A 21,233-nucleotide genomic window follows, 5' to 3' on the forward strand; every position below is an offset into this window, starting at 1 on the left:
TTAGACTTACTTGTCTTAGTTTAATAAGAAAAATTTTAAATATATTTAAACTAATTTTCTATGGATTCAATTTTGTGTCCACTATTATTATATGTTGATTCGGAAGCTACAGTAACACTAGAACGATCAAAACATTTGAATTTTTAGAATCATGTATAATTTAAGAGCACTGAAATTTGTTTCAAAATAATTTAATATATATGTATAATTTAAAAGCATTGATATTTGTTTCAAAATAATTTAAATGTATATATAAATCATAATTAATAAGCATATCCTAAATCATTTATACGATAAATAAATATATTTAAACATAGTATAAAATAATAAATAATAAATCATAATTATTCGAATCAAGCGTCAGTGTACTTAGACGATTGAAGTACTACTCAAATCCATTCACAAAGAAGGATTCTTAATATAATTTATATATTTTTATTTGGCTCAGGTAAACTCGAAGGTTTTGTTCCACAAACTCGAAATCGAACCGATTCACTTGGGGTTCAGAAAAAATGAACTCAACAACCCTACTCAAAATGCTATTTTGTTCCACAAACTCGAAATCGAACCGATTCACTTGGGGTTCAGAAAAAATGAACTCAACAACCCTACTCAAAATGCTAATCTAATCCAACTCGGTTGGGTTGGTCCGGGTTGTCGAGTTGAATGAATGTCCACCCTAGTGATCACAGATGTGGATGGTCAAAGAGGAATATGTGGTCTTAGGGCACCAATTTAGTCTTTTTACTCTAGTATCATTTTGAGTCACGACTCATACTAAAGTATTAGGGTGTGATAATTGTTAGACGAACACGACTCTCCACAATGGTATGATATTGTCCACTTTGAGCCTAAGCTCTCACACCAATGGAGTTAGTATGATATTGTCCACTTTGAGCCTAAGCTCTCATGGCTTGCTTTGGGCTTCCCCAGAAGGCCTCACACGTTAGTATTCCTCACTTATGAATCTATGATCATTCCCTAAATTAGCCGATGTGGGACTTCCATCATCCAACAATAATAATTCTTTTGAACGTTTTTGTTAAATAAATACATATCGTTTGCTTTTTTTACTATTAATTTAAAAATTGTATTTAAAAATTTTTGATTAACCAGAATATTTAAAAATAAAAAAAAAAAAAAACATAAAAAATCACCATGTAAAATTTTAGATTCTTTTAATATTTTATAAAAATATATTATTAATGGGCCGACCCACTAATTACAATAAAATTTAAATGTTTAATTATTATATTATTAGGTAATTTATTTATTTATTCTTCTAAATATAAAATGAATAATATATATTATTGGCTTTTTTAGCTATTAATTTCAAAATTGGATTTAAAAATTTTAGATTAACCAAAAATAGTAGATAAAACCAAATTTTATATTCTTTTAATATTTTATTATAAAAATATATAATGGGCCGGCCCAAAGACCATATATATATATATATATATATGTATATATAGGAGGAAGAAAGTAACGAATCTTTTCAGCGCGATTTTCTTAAGCCCTTACCCTGTTAGGGTTTTACACTGGCCGAGTAAAAAACCGAAAGAAATCAGCTTTTTATCTTAATTTACGATTGCATTTTTCACAAATTAGCGAAGAAATTCACGGTTTCAATGGCGGAAGAAAAGAATTTCAATGCCGACCATAACGCTTACCATGGCGGCGACGGTGCCGTCCAAATGTACGATCAGCAGGATCGGTTTGAATTGGGGAGTGAATTGGAAGGAGGCAATGCAGATAGTACAGGAGGTGAAGTAAAGCATTCGACGAGCCATTATGATTCTTCGTCCAGTGGGTTAGTTTTTATGATTTTTTTTTTTCTTTTTTCGTCGTTGGTTTGAATCTTTGTGATACCGACGTTGTGCATTGAAGAAGAACAGAGCGGGTATCGCTTCTGTAAATATGTTTATTATTTGTGGAGATTGTTCTTTGAAATCTAACTCAGTTGGAGCATAACGTTTGACCTTTTTTTATTTGCTAGCAAGCTTTTCGTTGGAGGCGTTTCTTGGGAGACCACTGAAGGTAAATTTAGTAAGCTTTTGATTACTGTGTTGTGGCTGTACCCTACAAAGAGGATTCTTTTTGCTTTTTTGTTCGGTTCTTTATTAGTTTTGTTTTTGAATTGACGTCTTGTGATGGTAGATGGATTATGTTATATATTATCATTCTTGAACCCTGCAAACCTGGTTTAGTCTCCTCCAATGTCTATTTAGGCATCAATCAACATGTTTATTTGTGCTACTGGTTGTCTCTTCTGAGTTTATTGTTCATTGTACAAGTCTTTGCAGAATATAATTGGGTTATGATTCTCGTTATTGTTCTTGCTTTTTTTAATGTACACCAGTTTCCTGTTTTTAGTTACCACCATATTGCTCTTGTTCTTTCTTTTTTTAATTCCACATTGTGCTACTTGCCTCTAAAATCTTGTATGCATGGTGAAATCAAGGTTTCATTCGAAAATTCATACCAATTTTTGTTTCCTCAGATGTGTTTAAATCATTTGATTTATGCTTTTAATAACGCTGTACATTTGGCCTTTTGTTCATAGTTCAATTGGCAAAAGACTCTTTAACGTTAAAGAACCCTCGTGGAAAAGAAAATTTGATCTTTTGTTCTCTGCTAATATGTTATTGTTTTGACGTTTTTTCCCAATTCATACTGTCATCGTCCTGTCGTACATTCTTGACAATTTTTTATTATTATTATTTGGTATTCAGAGACCTTTAGTGATTACTTTAGCAAGTATGGAGAAATAGCTGATTCAGTTATAATGATGGACAAACACACTGGAAGGCCACGCGGGTTTGGTTTTGTAACGTTTTGTGATCCTTCAGTTGCTGACATGGTTCTGAATAAAGACCATGTTATAGATGGCAGAACGGTAACATAAATTTCAGTTATTTTTCTAATTCAAACTTCGTAATCTGGATGATGGATAATAGACTATTTTTATGTTACCATCAGGTGGAAGTGAAGAGAACAGTTCCGAGGGCTGATACGAACGATAAATTGGTATCAAGAACAAAGAAAATTTTTGTTGGTGGAATTCCACCTGCTTTGACTGAAGGTATTATGGTAGAAGTCAATATCTATTGTTTCTTTTCATGAGAATTAATATTAAATGAAAGATGCTCTGTTTGGATGTCCCATAAACATTGCAGATGCGTTTAAGGTCTACTTCTCTTCGTTTGGTACTATTACCGAACACCAAATCATGATAGACTATAGAACGAAGCGGTCTAGAGGATTTGGATTTATAACTTTTGAGAACGAAGATGCAGTTGAAAGTATATTCGCTGGAAACGAAAAACATGAGCTTGGAGGCAAGCAGGTAAATGAGAAATGGATTGAAGCATGAAAATCTGTTCTTGAGTGCTTTTTGTTTGTATGAAAAATCTTTTAAGAGATTTGTTATGTAACAGGTGGAAATCAAGAAGGCTATACCAAGAAGAGTTTCTTATGATTCACATAGTAACAATACTGCAGCACCACCTTCTTCAGGATATGGCATGTATAAATGTGAAGGCTTATATGATGATAAAATGGGCAGACCTTTTGGACGGTATGATGTATATGCACCCTTTGGCGGGTACGGTGGGAACTATGCCAATTTCTACGGTGCATACAATTACGGTTTTGGTTATGGTGGCCCGATGTATATAAACGGTATCGGTAGATATGGGATGACTGGTTACGGTGTCCCCAGTTGCTATGGTTGTACAATGGCTGAAAGATACCATCCATATTGGTATTGAGCAATCTTTTCCTAGATGGTTTCTACTATGAAGAAAGTGATGATTGATTTTGACCAGGAGCACAAATATCCATCCATCTTAGTAGCTGTGCAGTTCGAGATTTTTTTGGTGTAATATAATCGACGATGATCTTCTCTATTATTATTTTTTTTTTTTTTCCTTTTTGGAGACGTGACGATGGAATGATGGACATACTTCCTCTAGGATATCATATGTTTTTGAATCTTCACAACCGTAGTTGTGATATTCTCAAATAAGGAAAACATATGATGTAGAGATAATATTAGTTTACTATCTAATTTTCCTTAACCTCTGGGGTCAACCCACCTGAACTCACTAAGACCGATGATGGTTCGGTTTTGGTTCGAGTAAGGTTGGTTTTCAGGTTGACATATAGGCTTGCCGACCTCTCGACCTTCCGAGGTGATTGACATAGGTTTCTTTTTGTTTTGTTCTTTTTTTTTTCTTTTCTTTTTTTTTTTCTTTTTTTTTTTTCGAGTTTCCTACTTGTTTGCTTTTGGTTCAATTGATTTGAGCTTCATTGTGATGGTGACAATCTCTCTTCCATTGTTGAAAATATAGAGACGAACCCTTTGCTTTTGAAGCTCTTGACAAGTTTCATAATTTTTAATAAGTGTGTAATAACGTTACATTTCTCTAACCTCTCGAATAAGTTTTTCGTAGCTTCTTTGGTTACTACATATAAACACGACATATTTATTGGTTTGGCACTTAAGCTTTTGCGTCTGTTACTATGTTTGTCGATCCTATCTTTAAAAACATAATTTTATCTTTTTGAAGCTAGACTACGATTGTTGTTCCCGTCTTTAACAACATAATTTTATTCTTTTGAAGTTTTTAAATTTTTTTCAATTAGATGCTTTAAATTTTCTCAATGGGTGATTGAATTAGTTGCTTTCTCAATGGATGATTGAATTAGTTGCTTTCTCAATGGGTGATTGAATTAGTTGCAAATTGTCGTTGGAATTGCCTTGTGAATGCAATTGTTCTCATCAACCCACATGTGAGACTACTAAACATAATCGCTTAACTTCCATTTTGGATGTTTGATATCATCCAAGTTCATCTTTAACACATGCATTACGGTCTACTACTCACACAGACATTAACACAGGTTAACATCTTACTTCCAATGACGACTTGCCTTTTTTCGTCGGGGCCAAGCTAGACCGTGGTGAGGTCCCGAATGGAGGCCATTAGAGGGTTTTGGGAATTTCACCCATTACTAACCATTTGACTCCATTGCCAAGCAGAAGGATTGATGCTTAGTCAAATTGGTGATAAAAATTAAATGCAGGAAGATAGGATTAATCTAATTTAGGGTTTATTAATTTATAGATTAATTAATTCAAAATTGTCTAGGGTTATAATAGTTATATTAATATTGTATGTCAAAATATTAAATAATAATAATAAATTTGAGTATAGTTTAATTTCAATTAAGAGGCGAGAGAACTTTAAACGAGATGAATGTCTCTATAGATTCATGGTGGAGGAAGAATGAACAAATAGGGCAAATGGGTAGCTATGATAAATCATACTAAAAGCTAATCATGTGAAAGTCAATTTTGAACGATTAAAAACTCACAAGAAATAGCTGATAATGTATTGGCCATTCGAAAAAACTCACCACTATAAAATCATCATAAAGTCGGTCACGCTTTAAGTGCCTCAAAAGTTACTTGTCATGAACCATAACTCCTTTGTAGAGAACATTTGAAGGATGGTGGAAAGTTACTTGATCATGGTCATAAATTGAGCGTTCATGTTTTCATGTGCTGATTTCTTTCGCCATTGATAAGTTACATGATGGAATACCTCAATTTCATACAAGGTTCCAAATCTTTCTAAATTATTAACCTTAAAAGATAATCTAATTCTAGTTTTATCAATTAGTTGAGGTATTAATTTCTAACATAGATCGTTGATTAAGATTATTACCTCATCACCAATAAGATTACAAATTCAGTTCTCACAGATGCATTTACAAATAATGCTCAGTGCTCACAGATGCATTTACAAATAAAGCTTGGGACCATAGACAAGTGCAATATAGACAAATAAAGCTTGCGACCATAGACAAGTGCAATATAGACGGACATGGGACCATAGACAAGTGCCAACATAGACGGACATCAAAAGTATAGTGACAGTTATAATCCAATCCAGGATTGTCCTAAAGCATGCCATCAACATTCATGATATATCAGTGTATTAGCCGTTGATTCATTTATCCTTCTAAGAATGAAAGAAGAATAGAGTATAGAACATAATTGAACATGGAAGAGAAAAGGGTAAACATTCACACTAGAATCAAGCAGAATCATTTAGAGACAAAACTTCCTAACATTATCTGTTCTAACTGCAAAAAAAATAGTAATGCTTGTATTGAGTCTCAACTATATTAGCATTGAAGCACAAAAGTTCCCATCAGGCGACCCATGTAATCTCTTAACTTAACTAGTTATGATAAAGAGGAAGAGCGACAATTGTTTCATTACTTGCCTCTCGCCAGATTTGAACAAAATAGAGACAAAATCAATCTTGGAAAACCAAGAAAAGCTCAAGACCTCGGCTTCTCCTTCTTTTCCTTGAAGAGAGCCAGCAAAGATACACCCGACACTTTCACCACCTTGAATCTGACTCCAGGAATATCACCCACAGCATGTCCTTTTCTACCGAATCCAGCAATGAGAACCTCGTCCTGTTCGTGACAATACATATTATTGCATAAATAGACCAAATAATAAACAGAGGATAATAGTACCAAAATCCCAGGCTTCTATCAAGTACTTACGTTCTCTTCAATATAGTTCAAACAACCGTCGTTGGGGACGAAGGCAGCAATCTTCTTCCCGTTTTTAATAAGCTGAACTCTTGCACACTTCCTAATAGCAGAGTTAGGCTGCTTAGCCTCAATACCACTGCACATTGCGCCAGAACATTTCTTCTTAAAATATGTATTTAGCTACATAGCCTTGAAAGCACAGCGCAAGTAAAAAACCTCTTACATCTTTTCTAGAACAATGCCTTTTGCATGGGAAGATCCGGCAAATGGCTTCTTCCATTCATTCCCAAGATGGGATTTCTTGTAGGATTTGTCAGCCCACCTTTGCCTTCTACGGTGGGACTTCAACTTGCGCCCCGCTCCCATACCACGTGTCTTCCTGTAAGATATTGCCACTGCTTTAAAGGGGTAATACAATAGCTGATATGCATCAAACATAGAAGAACGGAGTTATTGTTTCCTAATACCCTGAAAGCCTCATCAAGTTCCACTCTACAATTAAGGCTACTAAGTAATAAAACGATTAGAAGTTCGAGAATTATTGACATCTAAAACAAACATATCGCAATTAGATCTGTGACATCCAAACAATCCTAGATTCACATCAATCGTATTTCTGTCTTTCACTAAGTCATAATAAGGATACTCATACTATCAAGAACGCTTGTATTAAGCAACGCCAACTTTTCCAGTGTGGTAGAGAAACAATGTATTGATTGCTTTGGAGTCGAAAAACAGGAAATATTGAGGTAAACCTTCGTTAAATCAAAATAGAATCATAGCCACCAGTTTATTCACATCAAAGCTAGGTGCATTGTCATATCCTAAGACCTTAGATAGCTACAATGACTGTCCTTCCCCCAGTCTAGAAACGATAATAACAAAACAATGCGCAACTTTAGAGTGAGAAACGAAATAAATCGACGATTATCGAACACAAAAATTAACAAGATCGCGTTACTTGATAAAACCTACAACAATAACAAAAATTTACTTCGACTTAAGAGCACAGCAACCATGCAGCACAACTCATCAAAAAATTCATCATCCACGAAAACTAACCATTTCTGTATGCATAGCAACGTTTAATTTTCGACTTTTCAGATGTATATGGTCCAGTAAAACAATGAAAATCTCGACTAAACTAACTACATCCGCGCCCAAAACATTCATCGTCTCAATAAACAATTACGAGCAACAAACTATAAAAACGGAAAGAGGACTCACCCCATGGTGCGTGTGAGAAAATGATCTCCAAATGCGAGATTGAGGTAGCAGAGTTCCTGAAGCAATAGAGACGAAGATGACTTCGATATCGCCGCCGCACCGTATATCAATGAAGCCCTAGACTGTTTGGCCTTCTTTTATACTGTAGGGTTCCTTGCTACAAATTTGCCACGTCGGCATGCCCTAATTTAAAGAGTTCTTTCTTTATATAAAAAAAAAATAATAATTATATATATATATATATACACACTTATTTACTGTAATTATTTACCACGTAGTCTTAAGAAAATGAAAATAAATATTTATTTAGATATTAAAAATTCATATATATTTTTGAATTAAGTGGTTTAAATGAATAAATATTTTAAAGGTGTTCGAAAAACAAAATCGAAAAATCCTTATTTAAATTGAATTGGAAAAGTTTATTGATTTTATTAATTTATAAAACTATATTTTATATAAATATATTAAATTTATTTAAATCTAATTTAATAATTATTTTATTATTATTCATTCTCAAACAAAAAAAATTAATAATTGAATTTTAATCCACAATATTTGTTTATTGTATAGACTAGTAAAGGCCCATTATATGAATGATATGGGCCAAAGCCCATCAGCACCAAAAGCCCAATTTGTGTTTGGATCCAAATTGGAGAACCCAAAATGAAATAAAATAGTTTCAACACGACACGTGCCGTTTTAGACCCATCCAATATTTCAAGTCGATTGGGTTGGCGACTCGAGTAGCCCGAATAAAGTTCACAAGTCAATCCAACTCTTTATTTTTGAGTTGAGTTAGGTTGGATCGGGCAGTTAGATTTGTTCTTGTTTTTTTAATGATCTAAAAAAATATACTTATCAACCGTCCTTATTTATTAATAACCATAATCTCATAAAAATCTGAATATCAAATATTCAAAAGTCACAACACTTCCTAAGATCGAGTTACACACGTTAAATATTATTAATTCATTATAATAATTTTAAAAGTATGGTAAAGTGGTGTTGGATTGTAACTCTAAATTTAAGCTGATTGAATTAATCTGATAAAAAAATGTCAACTTGTGAACAGACTCAAATTTTTTGTTTGAAAAAAATTCAACCCAACTCAAACTTGATTTGTTTAGCGAATTTTTTAAAAATAGTCTTACTATTATATTTATTAAATTATAAGAAAGAAATTCTAATTTTTATTAATTTAGAAACTAAATTTGAACTTTTACTGAAAAAAATGGAAATTAAATTTGAATTAAATTTTTTTTTGTTAATTTAAAAATTATGATAATTTGATGATTTATTGGGTCAAATATCTTTTCAAACTGATTTGATCACGAAATAATTTTGGGCATATAATTTATATAAATTAAACCAAAAAAGAAATAAAGCCGTACGAGAAGCTGATTAGGTAAAATAAGGGGCCCACGTCAGCAGGTGTCGAAAGGAATTATGCCGCCCCCTTCCCTCTCGGGTCAGGCACCGTGAAGGGGTCTGCTTCTCACAGTCCACTAACAAAATGACACGTGAGACTGCCAGGTCAAGTACGGTTTCCCTGACAGGTCACTCTCACGAGCATGGATGTAGAACACCGTGTAAATTAAACAAAATATCTCTGACAAATTAAAAAAATGATGTTTTTTTCTTTTTTCTTTTTTTTTTTTAATTTTATGTATAGTAAAAATAATAATAGAATAAATAAATAAAGTAGCATGCTCCTGAAAACCATCATTGGCCGTTGACTCACTAAGTTTGTCATTACCCCAGACATTTTCCACCGTTTGATTAGCCCCTGTCCCCACCCTCTTGTCCCCCCCCCCCCCCCTCTCTCTCTCTCTTCCATTTTTCAATTATAATCAAATTTTAAAATTTATATTTTAATTAATTATATTATTCTTAAAATGTAAATAAAATAAAATAATAATAAAATAAAAAGATTTATATTGAACAATCATTCAGTGTGGGGCCCTGGAGTTCTCTTATGGCTTCTCGTGAAGCCTCTCTCAGTGCTTGTGATTCAGATTTTTATCATTACCCTCTCTCTTCCGGTCACCTCCCATCCAAATCAGGGCGAGCTTTTTTATTCTCACCCCTCCTAACACCTTCACCCAATAACCTCCAATCAAATCACCACAACTTCAATATAAAATATTACTGTAAAATCTACCGTTTTAAACTAAATTTTCACGTAAATTACTTAATTTCTTTTCATATAATCATAAATTTGTATTCACAAACGTCAATTTTTTAAAATATATGGTCGGAAATAAACGTTCAAAAAGTAAAATAAAAATTATATATATATATATATATTCTGATAAGTGGTCACAAAATTTGGCGAACTTTTTGGCATAAGAGTCAACTAATGGCAACACTTTTTATCGAACTTTGAAAGATCGTAAAACTGAAGTCATAGTCTTTCGTTATTAACCACTAATAATACCTATTTATGTTTTTAATTTTCGATGTTTTTTTTTATTTATTTATTGTTTTTATAAGATTCACGCCAAAAATTTGGGAAGCTAACTTTTGAATTTACCAAACTCTAGTTAAGGGTGCCGCTAGAAACGGAAAATATCATAGATTTACCAAACTCTCTTTCATTCGCTACCGTTCATTTAAATGGTTAAAATGGAATTAAATTGAACGAATTCTTAACACTTCCGAGCTACTAAAGTAGCTTTTATATATATATATATATATGCGTGTGTATATATGTATGCATGTATGAAGAGAGACAAGAGAAAGGTGATAGTGATTAAACATAGGCAGAAAAAAATTGTCCAACTTTTTATCATTTTCAAATAAATAAAATATCTATTTTGAGGATAGTTTGGGTATTATATTTAAATAATTTAAAATTATTTTCATGTATTTAATCCTTTAAAATCAATTTTAAAGTAATAATCATTTGATGGTTGAAAATTTATAAAATTAGATTTATGTCCCACTCAAAACAAACATATTTAATTCTTAATAAAAATTTTAAAAATAAAAAATAATTTATTTAAAATATCAATTTTAACTTAAATTTTTAAAAGCTCACACTAAATCAAACAATTTTGTAAGAAGTAAGGACAATTAGAAGTGTTCGTATGATCCAAGAATCCGATCATAAAAGTTCTGTTGGTTATAAAAAATTTTAAGTGGGTTGAAAATAAGGTTATAATTCAACCGAACTTTACCCTACTTTTACCATTATAATGAAATAAAAAGTATTTAACCTCTGTAACCTAGAGAAACGATGCTCGTAATTCATGAATATTTAATATTTAAATTTTATGAAATTTTAGTCGATAAAATAAAATTAAATATTCTTTAAAAAAAAATAAACCCTTCAATTTAAAAACAGAGAGTTAAGTTGAGTGGTAAACTCCATACGGTTGTTACAGTCACTAACCATCTAAAATATTTCCAAACAAAACAAAGGAAAAGACAGAAATGTTTTTTTTTTTTTTTTTTTTTTTTTTTGGGTCTGAGAGTTTTATCTTTTAGGCTTATGTTTAGTGATTCCAGTACACATGGTTTCTTCAAATCTCATCCATCTCTCTCTCTTCTTTTTCTCTCTCTAGAATTTTCAAGAACACAGTGTTTTAAATTTCTGGGTTCATAGATTAAATTCGAGTGGCTATTACATAGTTCAAAGATTTTTAATATATTTATTCGATTTAGATCTTCGAAAGCACGTTCTTGTTCTTGTTTCTTGTTCTTGTTCTTGTTCTTAGGTTTTTGTCTGTCTGTGTTGGATCTGTTATTGTCTCATGTGGAAACCTTAGGATTTTCAAAAACAAAAAAACCATTGTTATTTGTTCATAAACATTATGATGAAAGGTAGTTTTTTGTCTCAACAACATCAACAACAACTACCCATGGATCAAACTTTGTCCAATTTGACTAACCCGACCCAATTTTTCTCTCCTCCTCCCCCGAAGCGGAAGCGGAATCTCGCGGGAAATCCCGGTAACATTTCATCTACTCTAATACCATGTTAAAATCTTATAATTCGACTCGTTTGAGTTCTGGGTCATGGTAAATTTTCATATTCTAATTCATCTAGGTTTTTCGGGTTATCGAGTTAGTTATTTAGAATTGAATTTTGGTGAATTTGGATTTAAACCCAGATGCGGAAGTGATAGCGTTATCGCCGAAAACGCTCATGGCGACGAATCGATTCGTGTGCGAGATTTGCAACAAAGGGTTTCAAAGAGATCAGAATCTTCAGCTACATAGAAGAGGGCATAATCTTCCATGGAAGCTGAAGCAGAGATCAAACAAGGAGGTGATAAAGAAGAAGGTGTATGTTTGTCCTGAGCCAAGCTGTGTTCACCATGATCCATCAAGAGCTCTTGGTGACCTCACAGGAATAAAGAAGCATTTTTGCAGAAAACATGGTGAAAAGAAGTGGAAATGTGATAAATGTTCTAAGAAATATGCTGTTCAATCCGATTGGAAAGCTCACTCCAAAATTTGTGGCACGAAGGAATATAAATGTGATTGTGGAACGCTTTTCTCGAGGTAATTATAACCCGTTTTAGTTAATGAATTACTAATTAGTCTTTGCGAATGCAATGACGGGACCTATCCTTTCAGTCTATTTTCCTACAGTACTGTCCTAATTGGTAACTTGAATGTGTACCATATACTCTACACACAACCCATACGTGCAAGTATGGACTCACCAGTCAGTTCGCATACTACTGGGTCACTTTTCATACTCTGGTACCTCTTTATGCTAGACACCCGTTAAACTAGTAACCGTTACAGAAGCATTAGGTTAAACATAATGATCATTCTCCTGCGATTATGCGATAATTGTGTTGGGAGGGAGTCTCAAGGGTTTATAAATAAGGAATACATCTTCATTGATACGAGGACATCTGTGATTCCTAACAAATTTGTATTACTTTTCGTGCAGGAGAGATAGTTTTATTACACACAGAGCTTTCTGTGATGCATTAGCGGATGAAAGTGCAAGATCAGCCATGGCATTAAGCCCTCTAATTTCAAATTATAATAATTCACAAGAATTATTATTTAAACGAGGCTTCGGTGGCGGTGATAGTAGCAACAATGACGACAACAATCTAAAAACGGAAATCCCGTCGTGGCTGCAGTCGGACGAAATCTTTGTCGGGAGTACCCACCAAACCCTAAACCCTAACCCTAATGGTTTAGTTCCTCCTTGTGTTTCGTCTCCTCATATATCAGCGACTGCGTTGCTTCAGAAAGCAGCTCAATTGGGTGCGACCATGAGTAGTGGCTCGATGGGAAGGACCCACGAGGTGGTTCACGTGTCTACAGGTGAATGATTTGAATAATTGTTATAATAATAATAATAATAATTATTATTATTATTGAATTTTAATAATATGGTATTTTAATTTATAGGTAATTATGGGGATATGGGTATAAGGTCACGTGAAGGAGGAATGGGCGTCAGTTGTAGTAGTAGTAGTTGTTGTACTGATTATGGGAATAAAGCTGCGGCGGTTTCTGCGGCGGTTTCTGCCACTGCTACGCCTTCTGGGCCGACCACTTTTCTTCATGACATGATAAATTCCCTTGCTTCTGCTTCTCATCCTTTCCATCAAGATTCCTCCGCCTTTAACGCCGCCGCATTCGCCGCCATGCACCACCACACCGCCGCCGGAAGAAGCGACGGTTTAACCAGAGATTTCTTGGGGCTCCGCCCACTTTCCCATGGAGATATTCTAAGCATTACCGGTTTTGGAAACTGTATTGTTCCCAATTCTGCCACTCTTCAGAGCCAAACCCAGAAGCCTTGGCAGGGTTAGATTCGTAAATTCACAACCTTTTTTTTTTTTTTTTAATTTTAATTTTAATTTTCATGTAAGAAACTTAATGGAATGTTCGTAAGCTTTTAAGTAATTACCAACTCGTTTTTGTTTAAGAAGAATATTTAATTATATTGAAATATAATTATAAACCGTGCGAGAGTTATGGTTTAATTTGTTCGTTATAAGATTGGTGATGGAACGATCGGGAAGCGGACGAGCTATAAGTTTGGTTTTTTTTGGAGGTATAATATTTGTTCTCGAAACTAGTTTCAGTATAAAAGCAAACCCTCCAGATTTATGACCTACTCTTCCGATCTTACAACAAACAGATCTCTCGATACACATAAAATCGTTGTAGCTGCATATCAGCTACGCTCAATATGCGAGATTTTGTAGTACTTGGTAGTGCAGCTATGCTGAGTCAACTCTTATGCTACTAGCTCATAGGTATGCCGAGTAGGCTCCTCTGCAGCTTGCTTATGTGTCGATATGTGTGTGTGTATATATATATATATATATATATATATATATATATATATATATATATATATATTTCTCGGTACAATATCATAACTTTGACCGATAGGTTATAGATTCAAATTTTCACTCCTTAACCGACTAGACATAACAAAATTTAAAAAATATATTTAAAAGGTTTACGTCATCTTCATTTCATAATTTACAATTTTTAATCTTATTTTCAACTTTTAATTAATATCGAACAGATTTCTTAATTTCGTAATATACGGAAACGTTTTACCTGTAAGTAGTTGTTTTTTCGCTCGTAAATTCACTTTTGTGTAGCTTAGGTTCGAGAATAGGAAATAACCCAACATGTTTCGAATAATCTTGATCGGTAAAAATATTTTAACGATCATTCATGTACTACAAACGCTCCTCGAGGATTATATTGCAAAAATGGTATATAATTATTGAAAAAAATATTAAGAAAAGAATTTGTAAGCAATGAAAAGAGGGATAGAAATGACATTTCACACTATAAATAATACCAAATATGAGCATTCATGGAAAATGCGTAAATAAAGGATATTTAACAATTTTTGTAATTTCTTCATAAGGTGGAATTAAATTTCTATTTAATTATTATTTATTTTAATTGATGTTTTTTTTTTTTTTTTTTACATTTTTAATCATTGAAAAATATTTGAGAAAAGACCGGGATTATGGTATTTAAATATTAATGAATTTACATTAGTATTTAACGAATGTTTTCTCAAGCAAAGTCAATGAATGTTTAGACATCGATGCTGAATGTTTAGACATCGATGCTATAAGCACGTATGCAACCATTCAGTATATAGCATCGAGACGTTGATTTTTCATATGTGCTCATTTCTTTATTTGGTGTTACATCAAGATGCTGAGACTGTCATTTATGAATATATTTTATTGTTTTTAGGTGGCCGAAGAGACCAAATCTTTTTTTTTAAAACATAATTCATTTGGAGTATTAAGAGAAAATCAGTTGAATAAAATCATTTAGTATCAACATCAAAGAGATTTTCGATCTCGTATCGAGGATGAATAGCGACGCTCAACGGTTGAGTTTAGTGTTCATGAGAGAGAAACATAATTTTTGGTAATGAAGAATAAGAGTTCATAAGAAATGCTTTAGGAGAAATTAAATAAAGATGTAAAACTTAATTCTAATTTTAACTTATAGTTTTGATATTGTAATTGAAAAGGAGAGGTAAACAACAATTTAAACTATATAGTTTGATCGATTAGGAAATCTATTATCTCTATATATATACAAGAAGTTATACAAGAAGTTTGAATCTTTGCTTTTGTGAAGGATATACGTGAATTGAGTTGGAAAAATCTTTCAAGTTCGTTAGGTTGGTGACCCAAGAGTTTACAATCCAGCTCAACTATTTTAAGTTGGTTTGTTCTTTTTTTAAAAAATTATTATAAAAATATCTATTTATCCACCATGATAAATTAATAATTAAAATATCATAAAATTCAAATATCAAACCTTCCCAAGACACAAATACACATCAATATCTATAACAAACGACTCCATAATAACCTAAAAGTAGGGTAGAGTTAGATTGGCGACTTCATAATAACCTAAAAGTAGGGTAGAGTTAGATTGGCGACTTCATAATAACCTAAAAGTAGGGTAGAGTTAGATTGAACTGTAACCTATTTTTAGGTAATCGAGAACCCCACGCAAAATGTTAACCTATAAAGAATTTTTAATTTTTTCAAAATTTCGACACGACACAGTCCAACTAGTTGTATAGTCTGGATCGGTCAGATTACATGAACAAGCAATCATAAACTAAAAAATGCCATTCAAATTCAAATACCTTCTTTTATCATCTCTTCACATGTAAGTCTCTATCTCTCTCCTTCCCCTTGAAAACAATTCCCTTTCTCTCTCTACCCAAAAAGTAATTTACCACGTTTGAGGGTAAGAATGATGATTATATGGTAGGGACAATGGTGGGATAATGGGCTGGGCTGGGCTGGGCAGGACTGTCCTGACCTGACCTGGCCTGGCCCAACATTTGCACAGTTCCCAAACCCAAATGTCTTGTCCTTTCCTGTCTTGTCTTTTCTTTTTCCTTTTCTGTCTCCCAGGTTTCCTCAACTTTTTCTTCCTAAACAAACCTATATATATATATACCAAAAGCTGCATTGGTTTGTAGTGTTCTTTGTGTTTTCGTTTTCTTAATGGTACAAACACAATCCTCAAAAAAAAGGGAGGGATAGTTGACTTCAATCATTCTTCCTCTCTTTATGTTAATCATTTGGCCTTTTCTCTTTGATTCTTCAAATTAATCATTGATCCAAACCTAGAAATCCATTCATTCCTTCACTTTTCTCAGCAACCAAACAACAGCCATTCTCTCAGATAAAGGAAAATGGATCACATGTCTTGGTTTTGTATACCTCCTCCTTTCCTGGACCACAGACTCACTTTACGACATTATCGAAATTATCAATGAAATGCAGAAACAAAGTCTGTTCAAAATTGTTTCATGTTATTAAACGTCGAAGAACAATACGACATTGTGACATAAAATAGCTCACAGGTTAATTTTGAGCACCATGACTTAAGGCTGGTTGGGTTGGGGGTCATTATAAAGAGGAAAAAGAAAAGAAGGAAGAGAAAACGTACCAAAACATTATTGGGATTTGTTTGTTTGAGTGAACAGAGATTTGAGAAAGTGGAGAAGGTTTCATTGTGGAGAGTGTTGTTTAGAATCATCCTTCTGCTCCTGTTTTGATCCTCCTGCCAAAGCTGCAGTTGCTGCTGCTGTCATGGCAGCTGTGGCTGCACCTATCTTTGCACCACCTGCAGCTTTCATCGCACCAGCAATTTTAGCAAACGCTGCAATTCCTCCAACAAGTACCGCTCGCAACGCAACAGTTGGTTTTACTGCCATGTTTTTCTTTTAGGTATCTGCAGTTTGCACAGTTGAGAAAATCTTAGGGATGGTAATGCTGAATTAAACAGTGTGGTGACGTCAAAAGTTTTGAGTCTAAAGGTACAAGTTTATATAAATATTCTGCAACATTAACAATTATTGTTTGTACAAGTCTCTCTCTCTCATATTAAATGTGAGATTTCACTGGAGAGGGTAACGAAATATTTCTATAAGGTGTGTAAATCTTTTACTGGCAAACACATTTTAAAAACCTTGAGGGGAAGCCCGGAAGGGAAAGTCCAAAGAGGACAATATTTGCTAGCGGTGGATTTGAGTTGTTACACAAAAATACAACTCTATCCCAACAAATAACTAAAACTCAATGCAAGTACCCTGCAGTATTTTACCATAAAAGAGGCATTGATGTCCAGATATTTTAAAAGGCTTTTGAGGTTCGCCTTGAGGCAAGACTTAAGCACTATCTCGTTGAAAGGTTCTATATATCTGCCCTTTCTCAAGGCTTTTAGCCACGAGAATTACGCCTCTAGAAAAATACATACACCGAGGCTTAAAGTCTCTATGCTTCATATAGGATTAAAATTTAATACAAGTACTCAGCAGTGTTTTACCATAAAAGAGGTTTTGATGTCCCACCAATGTTTTAAAAGGATTTTGAGGTTCGCCTGGAGGCAAGGCGAACTTTTAGCCTTAAGATTTACGCCTCTGTGAAAATACACTGAGACTTTAAGTCTCAGTGTATTAGTTTGCCTCCATTCTTAAAAAATATAAGGGTTTGAGCTGTAACCATTTGAACTATTACAACTGCTAACACCTGAGCTTTACAAACATTGAAGACAAAAAAATTTTGGAATTAGGTGATCCTACCCCTTGCATTGTGCTTATTACCCATCTCTCTTCTACAAGCTTGTAGGATTATTTCCCCACCCAAAGCCAATATTGGGAGACAACAAGAGTTTTAAGTTATTAAATTTTGGTTGAGTTACAAGTTTGGTTATTGAACTACGAGAGAGTTATGACTAATAGATCTTAAAAATGTTAAAAATGTGAAAAGTGCCTAAAATGTATCTAAACTTTTAATGTTGTACGTCACAAGTTATTAAATTTTAAAAAGTATTCAGTAGGTTCGTTTGGCCCGTTATGTATCACTGTCTACTAGGGAGAAGTTTCCACACCTTTATAAGGAATGCTTCGTTCCCCTCTCCAACCGTGGGATCTCACATTACTTTTACTTATAGGACACCTTTTAAAATTAAGGATCCCATTTGATACAAATTTGAAAGCTTATGAACACATTAGACACAATCTCAGAAGTTCAACATTAAGGTTCCCACATACCATCTCACGCCCTTGTCACTAAGGCACCCTCACCCTTTGGCCATACTAGTTTACTTGAGTGAAGCCCTCATATATGTGAATACTAGTTGCCATTGCCAATCACACATTTCACGTCCTTCAATTTTGAACTAATTACACTCCTGAATATGTCAGTATGAAAAGATTACAAGACTGTTTTTCGTTCTCTAAAAACGTGTCGAGAATGTTGTTCATTCTCTATAATGTTCAAAAGACATGACACTATGAGACACTCAATATCAGCATGCTTCCGTTTCTGCTTACACCACGGTTTGTTATTTCACTATCAAATTATTGATTAACCCTTTTCATGGACTCAATTGCAAGTTAACAAGATTAAAGTAGTCCTCAGTTTCTTCATTCTCAACAACTATCCACGTCGAGCCCAATAAATATTTGTTAAAAGAACACTGAAAGAAGAATCTAAATTTCATAGTCCAAGAAAAAGTGGAGAAAAAAGTACCAAATACTTAGCTTGCAGCAGCTGATCTCCCAAAAATATGAATTCAGAAGATTTTTGCACGCACTGGTTCTCTTTATCCGTCCTCCCTTGAGTAATCTTAAAAGCCAGCCTTATACATATAAATTTAACATACAAATAGTGAGAAAATGAAATCAACAATTGACAGAAGGAAAATCATCTCTAAATATCACAGAAAGAATTGAAAGAGTGGAATACTTTATCTTGTTCATCCAAGCCATTAGGTGTAAATTTAGCAGAATTCAAAGGGAGAAAGAACAGAGAAGAATTCGAAAACGAGTTCCATCATTCGTTTCAATGTGGAAGCCGTAATAAATTTCACAGAAATCAAAGGAAACAATGTTGGATGAAAGTCCCACATCGGCTAATTTAGGGAATGATCATGGGTTTATAATCAAAAAATATTTTCTCCATTGGTGTGAGGCCTTTTGGGGAAGCCCAAAGCAAAGCCACGAGAGCTTATGCTCAAAGTGGACAATATCATACCATTGTGGAAAGTCATGTTCATCTAACATGGTATCAGAGTCATGCCCTAAACTTAAACATGTCAATAGAATCCTCAAATGTCGAACAAAGGACTCCAAAAGAAAAAGTAGTCGAGCCTCCCGCCTTGAAGGCATAGTAAAAAATGATTAAGACTCCAAAAGAAAAAGGAGTCGAGCCTTGATTAAGGGGAGACGTACTTTGTTCGAGGGGAGGTGTTGTTGGATGAAAGTCCCACATCGGCTAATTTAGGGAATGATCATGGGATTATAATCAAAGAATACTATCTCCATTGGTGTGAGGCCTTTTATGGAGAGTCGTGTTCATCTAACAAACAGAACGAAGAAGCGGTCTCTCATCAAATCCACAGGGGGAGTGAAAAAACATGAACAATCACTAGCTTTATCAATAGCCATCAGTTTAAGGTTCAATGGTGATTGAACATACCCCTGTTCAAACACTTGTAATGTAATTTTCTCTTCAATCAATACAAATTTCTAAACCCTAAAATTGAGGGAAGCGATACAGTCTAGCTAGAACATTAAATTTATCATAACCCAATTAAGTTCTTTGAGTTCTGCCAAAATTGAACACAGAGGCAATGCTTAAGTAAGAATTTCCATTCCCTGTCTCCACTACTTCATCCATATATTCACATTCAGCAGAACAATCATGAAAATGGACAAGAAACTCAGTTTAAAACAAATTAGATCTGAAACTGGGGTAAGATACATACCAATGAAGCGTTAATCCGCTGAGCTCAGATGGTTGAGACTCAAATCAGAACGCGAGCATGAAGAATGAGAAAAGGAAAATAAAATACAGAGAAGAGCCGGGGAATCGATAACCTGAGAGCCTGAGAGAGATTATGGGGAACGGCGATTAACTCCGAGAAGGAAGGCGCCCAAAAATGGTAGCTGTGTTCACCCAATTCAAAACTTTTACCAAAATTAATAATATCTCGTCTTTATAAATGATATAAATAAGATTTTTTAAAAATAATTAAAAAACAATAAAACAACGGCTCCACGGGTTGAGTTGAGTTATGAACTCTTTTCAACTTGCTCGAATCACCCTTCTAACTTACAACTAACCCAAAATTCTCGTGCATCCACTGTACACATAGTTAAATTACTTCTCATTTCCAAGAGTGTATCTTATTGGTATAGATATTAACTTTTAATTTTCTAAGTCTTTCTTAGTCACCCTGTCTATCATAATCACTCTCATTTGAATATGGTATCAGTTCATTCATTTACCCTTATTTACTTGGATGTAACATGCTACACTAGCTTCCACCGTGGTTCGTCCCTGAACCACATTTTACTAGGAGAGATATTGCTCTGACATCATTCGTAACTCCCCATACCCGAGATTTACATTAGGATTTGGCACCTGTATGCCACGACTTTCTTTTGCATCCCTACGACATGGTCATGTTTTGTCCTCACTCACATGCATTTTAAGAAAAATTTTCAGAATGTCAACCAACATATAATTACTCCAAACAATACACACTTAATTTTAGAGTTCTTATAATGAAGGCCCAACTCGTTAGTACATATGGTAATTTCAATTTTTTTTAAATCCTTTCTTATTCATTATCATTATCGCTCTCATTTAAATTTAGCCTCGATTAATTCATGTACCACTCATTGATATCAATCTTTAAGAAAATAGTAGTTTTTAAATTTTATTTTTAACCTAATTTTTTTTAGTATAAGTTTAAATTACAAATTTAATCCCGAAAACTATTTAGTTTCTAAGAAAATTTCAAATTTAATTTTTCAACTATCAATTTTTTTTTTAATTCAAGTTGAATTAGCTTGAAATTTATATATATATAATTAAAAAAAAATGGACCCGTAATTTTGACCACAAAAAGACAGC

The 21,233-nt window shown here is 33.6% G+C and overlaps 4 protein-coding genes across 6 annotated transcripts; 2 read left to right on the forward strand and 2 right to left on the reverse strand.

The window, feature by feature from the left end:
* The first annotated feature begins 1,484 nt into the window (after positions 1-1,484).
* On the forward strand, positions 1,485-4,427 carry LOC111779021 (RNA-binding (RRM/RBD/RNP motifs) family protein). The gene is made up of 6 exons (XM_023659050.2): positions 1,485-1,813; positions 2,000-2,040; positions 2,736-2,899; positions 2,983-3,085; positions 3,180-3,349; positions 3,441-4,427. The coding sequence occupies exons 1-6, from the start codon at positions 1,632-1,634 to the stop codon at positions 3,771-3,773; spliced, it is 993 nt and encodes a 330-aa protein (XP_023514818.2). The 5' UTR covers positions 1,485-1,631; the 3' UTR covers positions 3,774-4,427.
* Positions 4,428-6,067: 1,640 nt separating this feature from the next.
* LOC111778112 (small ribosomal subunit protein uS12) lies at positions 6,068-7,970 on the reverse strand. The gene is made up of 4 exons (XM_023657767.2): positions 7,810-7,970; positions 6,806-6,961; positions 6,592-6,718; positions 6,068-6,498 (listed from the first exon to the last, which is right to left on the reverse strand). The coding sequence occupies exons 1-4, from the start codon at positions 7,812-7,814 to the stop codon at positions 6,358-6,360; spliced, it is 429 nt and encodes a 142-aa protein (XP_023513535.1). The 5' UTR covers positions 7,815-7,970; the 3' UTR covers positions 6,068-6,357.
* Positions 7,971-11,306: 3,336 nt separating this feature from the next.
* LOC111778988 (protein indeterminate-domain 11) lies at positions 11,307-13,775 on the forward strand. The gene is made up of 4 exons (XM_023659011.2): positions 11,307-11,766; positions 11,928-12,321; positions 12,722-13,107; positions 13,195-13,775. Exons 1-4 carry the CDS (start codon positions 11,628-11,630, stop codon positions 13,599-13,601), a joined length of 1,326 nt encoding a protein of 441 aa, XP_023514779.2. The 5' UTR covers positions 11,307-11,627; the 3' UTR covers positions 13,602-13,775.
* A 2,041-nt stretch (positions 13,776-15,816) lies between these two features.
* Positions 15,817-20,279, reverse strand: LOC111778989 (uncharacterized). 3 transcript variants are annotated; one of them, XR_015413182.1, is made up of 4 exons: positions 20,080-20,279; positions 18,843-18,951; positions 16,756-17,040; positions 15,817-16,537 (listed from the first exon to the last, which is right to left on the reverse strand). XR_015413182.1 is itself a non-coding variant. In XM_087118909.1 (3 exons), exon 3 carries the CDS (start codon positions 17,021-17,023, stop codon positions 16,817-16,819), a length of 207 nt encoding a protein of 68 aa, XP_086975035.1. In that variant the 5' UTR covers positions 17,024-17,040; positions 18,843-18,951; positions 20,192-20,279; the 3' UTR covers positions 16,600-16,816. The 3 variants fall into 3 exon arrangements, 2 of the variants coding, with proteins under 2 accessions (XP_086975035.1, XP_086975034.1); XM_087118909.1 differs by lacking the exon at positions 15,817-16,537 and having other exon boundaries at positions 16,600-17,040; positions 20,192-20,279; XM_087118908.1 differs by lacking the exon at positions 15,817-16,537 and having other exon boundaries at positions 16,600-17,040.
* Between the last annotated feature and the right edge of the window lie 954 nt (positions 20,280-21,233).

Source organism: Cucurbita pepo, chromosome 17, assembly GCF_057944985.1.
Source record: "Cucurbita pepo subsp. pepo isolate OVF chromosome 17, ASM5794498v1, whole genome shotgun sequence".
Taxonomy (NCBI): domain Eukaryota; kingdom Viridiplantae; phylum Streptophyta; class Magnoliopsida; order Cucurbitales; family Cucurbitaceae; genus Cucurbita; species Cucurbita pepo.